General features: G+C 24.2%; 2 protein-coding genes across 2 annotated transcripts; one reads left to right on the top strand and one right to left on the bottom strand.

Annotated features, from left to right (window-relative positions):
* Positions 1 to 273: 273 nt before the first annotated feature.
* LOC112679638 (FGFR1 oncogene partner-like) lies at positions 274 to 4,209 on the top strand. The gene is made up of 7 exons (XM_025549527.1): positions 274 to 789; positions 1,147 to 1,200; positions 2,856 to 3,054; positions 3,139 to 3,212; positions 3,265 to 3,505; positions 3,766 to 3,926; positions 4,117 to 4,209. The coding sequence occupies exons 1-7, from the start codon at positions 712 to 714 to the stop codon at positions 4,150 to 4,152; spliced, it is 843 nt and encodes a 280-aa protein (XP_025405312.1). The 5' UTR covers positions 274 to 711; the 3' UTR covers positions 4,153 to 4,209.
* A 41-nt stretch (positions 4,210 to 4,250) lies between these two features.
* LOC112679639 (mitochondrial import inner membrane translocase subunit Tim13) lies at positions 4,251 to 5,870 on the bottom strand. The gene is made up of 3 exons (XM_025549528.1): positions 5,696 to 5,870; positions 4,515 to 4,583; positions 4,251 to 4,454 (listed from the first exon to the last, which is right to left on the bottom strand). Exons 1-3 carry the CDS (start codon positions 5,780 to 5,782, stop codon positions 4,353 to 4,355), a joined length of 258 nt encoding a protein of 85 aa, XP_025405313.1. The 5' UTR covers positions 5,783 to 5,870; the 3' UTR covers positions 4,251 to 4,352.
* Positions 5,871 to 6,014: the final 144 nt, after the last annotated feature.

Genomic DNA, 6,014 nt, shown 5'->3' with positions numbered 1-6,014 from the left:
TAATCTTTCTAATATCTAATGTTGGAAAAAGGGACAATCAAAGTGATTTCGAAAAAAGGTAATCATTCCAATTAAATCATACAATTCTTTTAATCCTTCCGATCTCAATAGAGAAATAATAATTATTTTAACGCATACTTATTGTTATAAGTTTCTGTTAATTTTAAACGAACGACGCCTCGAGTTTTGATAACGAATATAACAATGATGTGGATTTGGCGGGATTCGTATTAATAATAAATAGGACTGATAACATTTTAGTAGATTGGGTACGATAATATCATAGAACTACATATATTATAATATTATTATTTTACTCAACAGGAAGTCCACCGGCATCGGAAAAGCATATATGTGGAAGATTGCTAGTCAATTATTACTCAATATCTTTATTCTCTATTTCATGTCGGCTATTGAGAGAATTTTAAGTACGAAGCATACCGAATAAAATACACTAGATAATTAATAATTTTGTTTTCGAACGTTTTACAACTACGAAATATATTTTACTGTCCGTCCAGCGTAATCGTTTTGTGTAATTTTGTTATTTCCGCTGAATTTCTGTGGACTCGTGTATCAAATATTATCTTTGCTGTCTGGTAGCAATTGTGTGTGATTTATTTCGAACTCTGTTCTTTGGCGTGGCGTGTAAGTATTAAAATAAAATATTTTTATAAAGAGAAGAGTTCTATCCGTCCGTCACCAATCAAAATGTCTACTGACAATACTGATTTAGAAGAGATGGTAGAAAAGACATTGGAGTCCACTGGTGTTTTGTCAAAAATGAGAGTAAGTTAGAGATAGTGGATTTATCAAAAGTAAACATTTGTAGAGAATTAATGTTAAAGCCTAGAAATTGAGTAGTTATCATTTATTAAGATGTGTAATACTTTATAGGAAACATTTTCAGTAATTTCTCTTAAATATTATATACTAAAGGTTCTGTATGCACGTCAAAAGATTATTTTAGTTATATTTAGTCTTGAATTAGCTATTTAATCGTTCACAATATATTGTATGCTACTTTAACCTAACCGAGTTATTTATTATACATTTTTTAAAGGTGAATTCTCTATATTTGTTCCCTTTCAATATTATTTAAAGTATTTATTGTTATATCACTTATTTTTATTCTTTACTTTATAGGCTGAACTTCGAGCAAATGTTTTCTGTGTTCTTGAAAAGGGTTCATCTTTTCAGGTAATATATTAATCTAAAATACTTATGTTCTTTGTCTAATGTAACATAAATAAAATGTTATTTTTCATATTCTGAAGTAGTTAAATGTAGTTTTTAGTTGCACTACTGTTATAGCTATAGAAGGTTTACAGAATATAGATAAAAACAAAGAAAATTATATTTATTTGTATTTTTTATTGAATTCTACCCATTTTAGATATGTAAGTACATAATTGTTCATTGCAGTACTGAAGTCAACCAGATTTTTGGAGCATTAGATATACATTTATAATTTAAGTTTTTATTCAAAATTGTCCTAGCAAATTTACCAAACTTTCTTAACTATAAAATAGATCATAGTATTAAGTATACATAATTTTACAAAGAATTTTTATTTTACATCATATATTTTAATGTGACTTGAATGTTTTTTGACGATTGTAGTTTATATGTGACTTAAATCATTTTTGTTATCAATAATTTAAATATAATCATAATCAATGGGTAACATCATTGATTTAAGATAATGTGAATAGGATATTTTAAAATAAATTGTTTCATCAATAATCAGTTAAAATACCAGAAATAAGAGAAAAATATCAAAATAAATGTGATGAACAAATCAATTGCCATAGGAACCACAACCTTGAAATTAATGAAATATTTATAGAGAATTGATGGAAAGAGATAAAGCAGTGATTCTTATCCTTTTTTCATTCATGTCACCTTTAGCCACTAGAATTAAACACCGCGTCACCCTAACATCAAAATAATAAATAATCTTAACTGTGTATTTTAGAATAATTCTTGAAATAACAAAAACAATAAAAACAGAAGAAAACAGTAGAACACCTACAATTTATTGAGATGCATTATTCAATAAACATTGATATTATAAAGTTTATACTTAAAATTAAAAAAAAAAAAAGAGAAAATTTTTTAAAGATTTTTATACTTGTTATTTATTTTATTTGTATATAATAATACTACATATCTAACGACTGTAAAATAACTAACGACCCCGGTTAAGTCGATAAAAAAATCGATAATACATCGATTTTGCGTTAATAACAATACTGCACGTATTCATTGGATCTAAATAATATAAAGATGTAAACTTAAAGGTATGCTATTTACATGACTGTTGTTGTAATAATATGGTTTTATTAAAATTAATTTTTTTCTAATTTTTTTCCTTTTCCTGTGGAGATTTCGTGTCATCCCTACTCTGTGTCCATGTCACCCTTGGGTGACATGTCACCCCGGTTGAGAACCATTGAGATAAAGAAATTCATTAACTCAACAGCAAAAAATTTCTTAGAAAGAAAAAAATAAGACCCCAAACAAAAATGGATAACTTAAGAAATAATTAACAACAAACAAAAAATAAGAGTGCTTAAAAATAAAAATGACCCAGATAGTCATCTTAATAAGCGGATGTTTATGTATTTAAACAATTCAATCAGTTAATAATTCAAAATCATCTATTCATAATTATTTAGAAAGTTTTTTGTGTTAGGGTTATTTGGTTATTATTTGGATAATTTAGGTACTGCTATATCAAATGATTTACAACTAAAAAATGTATTCGGTATTTAATTGGATTTTATTTATTATATTAATTTATGTTCATTGAAAAGTTTAATAACTAATAATTGTTGATTTTTTTTTTCCAGACCAAATTATGTACAGATAAAGTTAAAGACTTTGTGTCTAATAAAAATGGACCATTATTATTATCCTTAGTGAATGATTTACTTGATTATTTAGAGTTAACATTCACAAAATCAGTATTTGATCCAGAAACTGGAGTTGGACATCAGTATCAGTACATTGATAAAGATAATATTTTTGAAGAACTTTCACTTTCAAGAGGTAATATTAAGTTTAAATAACATTCATTTTACATATTTTATTTTATGTTTTGGGTAGAAATACATTAAAGTAAGTTTTTTTTAGATGATAAAAGACCTTTGTTAATGCAAATTCTTGAAACATACCAATCACATTCTAAATCAGTAAATAATACTAAGGTTTGTTTTACATTTTAATATTTTATTATGTAATAACAATATAATTTTTTAGAACTACAAGACACATTATGATGATAACACTTATGAAGGCTCTACATTAGCTCAAATAATAAAAAATAATGCTGAGACAGTTAAAACAGTATCTGAAGATACGCCCAAAATCTCATCAGTTAAATTAAATTTAGCTAACCAAAATGAACAGTATAATAATCATGCAGAAAATATAGGATCATTGTTAGCAACAAATTTCAATCTCTCTGATAATACTAAATCAAAAGATGTTGAAACCTGTGGTAAGTAAATACTAAATTATGAATTATTGTACAATTCATCAGTTAACTTATTAAATATTCACAATGATAGCAATAAGTTAAAATTCACTATTAATTTTAAAATATTTAATATTTCATTAATTGTATGGTAATGGTTCATGTATACTTCTTAAAAATTTTGTTCTATGATAAAATAATATTTAAGAACATGTTTGTGCGCTAAGTAAAATATTATTTGTAGGGTTCAAGTTATTATTAATAATTATTTTCTATATTTGTAGAGAGTTCAAATAGTTCAAGCAAAAGTGATAACACTGATAAAGATGTAAAAGATATAAAGTCTGATATAAAAAATAATAAAAATGAGTCAAGTTTAGAAGACATTGAGACTGATGAAAATGTTTCTTGTGGAAATGATAGTTTACCAAGTACTGATTTATCCGTAAGTTAAATTATTAATCTAGAAAAAATTAGTTTGTATATTTGAGGTATGAAATTAATAAAATATCGAAAAATTTCTATATTAATAATTTATAAATACATTTTGTATAAAAAACAAACATTTTAATGATATTAATTGATAACTATTTATATAAAAAATTATAACATATATTTAACAAATATTTAATTAGTTCCAGGTTCAAAATGACAGTCCTGAAATGATATAACCCCATAACATACATATATGAACATTCCTATGAAAATTAACAAAGTATTATATTTGTATGTGTATTTTATTATTTTTTCTTTTTTATACAACCAAATAATTTGTTATTAAATATAAATTACAATGTAAATAAACAAATAATAATAGTATGCATGACAGAAAGCTATAACTACAAGTAACACTCATTTATCTTGATTTAATTTAATGCATATTTTGTGATTCAGCCAATAGTCGTTCACCAAAGGATTTTGACACTAGACTCACAGTTTCCATATAACGGTCCATACACATTGAAACACATTTCTAAGAAAAAACTGTATTATAAATTTATAATTTAATAAAACGTAATAATTAATATTTTACCTGTTCAGAACTATCTAGTGATGATCCTGGTTTTATAACACATTTATTAAAACATAATCGACTCATTTTCTGAAATAAAAGCAACAATTGATTTAATAGTTTTATAGTAAGGGCAAAATTACATAATAAAAATGTATTAATGAATTATTTATGTACCTAATTATGTTCATACAATATTTTTAAAACATCTTTAAGGAGAAAGAATCCAATAAGGCATATTTTTATATTAGTTCTGAAAAATTTTAATGGAGTTGAGTTGTGAGTATTTTTTAATTATTTTAGGATGTATAATAGAGAATTTAAGTAATGTTTAAAATATCCATTTTCATAATAATAATTATTGAGACTAAAATGACTCACAGTTATTAACTTTTTACACCAATGATTAACAAAATATTTAGAATTTTAATTTTACAAATAGGTAAATACTACTTTTAACATAATTGTTTTTTTTTTGTTTTAGTTCCTTTTTATATTATTTTTTTAACTGCAAGAGCCAGTTACAGACTTTTATTAATTAACTTGCTTTTTTTTTAAAAGATACAGATATTATGGTTGATTTATTCTTTAAACGGAGATTGGTGTAAACATTAAAATCTTAATTTTGAGTATTATAATTTTTGATTTCAACATATTTACAGTGAAATATTATCGATTTTATAATAAAAATCTAGAAACATTTAAAATTACTATATTACAATTAGAAAAAGTGAACTTAAAATTTTTTGTAGTATTTTTGTAATCTATTTTAAACTTTATAAATGCTGAATTGACAGTATATAAAGATATAGTTATTTTAAGAAGAATTTTTGATTTTCAAAAGGCAAATTATATATTATTCACAGTAATAAATTAAGAAGCATGTTACGGCTATATATAAACTACCAAATAATAATTATTTTTTAAGGTGGTCTTGAATAATATTTATTATAAAAGTATAAACACTATTAATTTAAAACTAAAACATTATTTTCAGTATTTAGAATGAATAGAGAATTATTCAAAATTAGGTATTACAGTACAAGTTTAAAAATGAAATATATTTTTTTTGGCAGAGAATAAAAGAGCTATAATTTTGTAATGTATTCATTGTAATGATTAAATTAGAAAAATGATATTTACAGTAAATGAAATATAATATATTTGTTTCAATGCAATGGAAAATGTCAAATTTCACTTACTGTCAATAAGAGCTCAATATTTTCTAATGCTACTTGCTGTTTCAATTTATCTACGAGCTCGTCTTGCGACATCTTGGATCCGTCCATAATAATTATTCGATCGGTTTCGAAGAATTATGAAATAATATTCTAAAGGTTGGTAATTTTTGGTAAAAAATAAACAATTCACAATTATTAAAGTAAGTTATTAGGGAACGAAATGTGTGATAGCAATACAATTATCAATTCGTTTTGCGAACAAGATCGAGATCAAACAACATAACCTCAATTGTGTCAAAGACTTTGGAAGCATGCCCGGCTGTTAGTTTCTTCTTCCATT

The sequence above is a fragment of the Sipha flava genome, unplaced genomic scaffold, assembly GCF_003268045.1.
Source record: "Sipha flava isolate LNK unplaced genomic scaffold, YSA_version1 165_pilon_pilon, whole genome shotgun sequence".
NCBI lineage: Eukaryota > Metazoa > Arthropoda > Insecta > Hemiptera > Aphididae > Sipha > Sipha flava.
The sequence above is the reverse complement of the archived record's forward strand: the minus strand, read 5'-3'. Positions and strand labels throughout refer to the sequence as shown.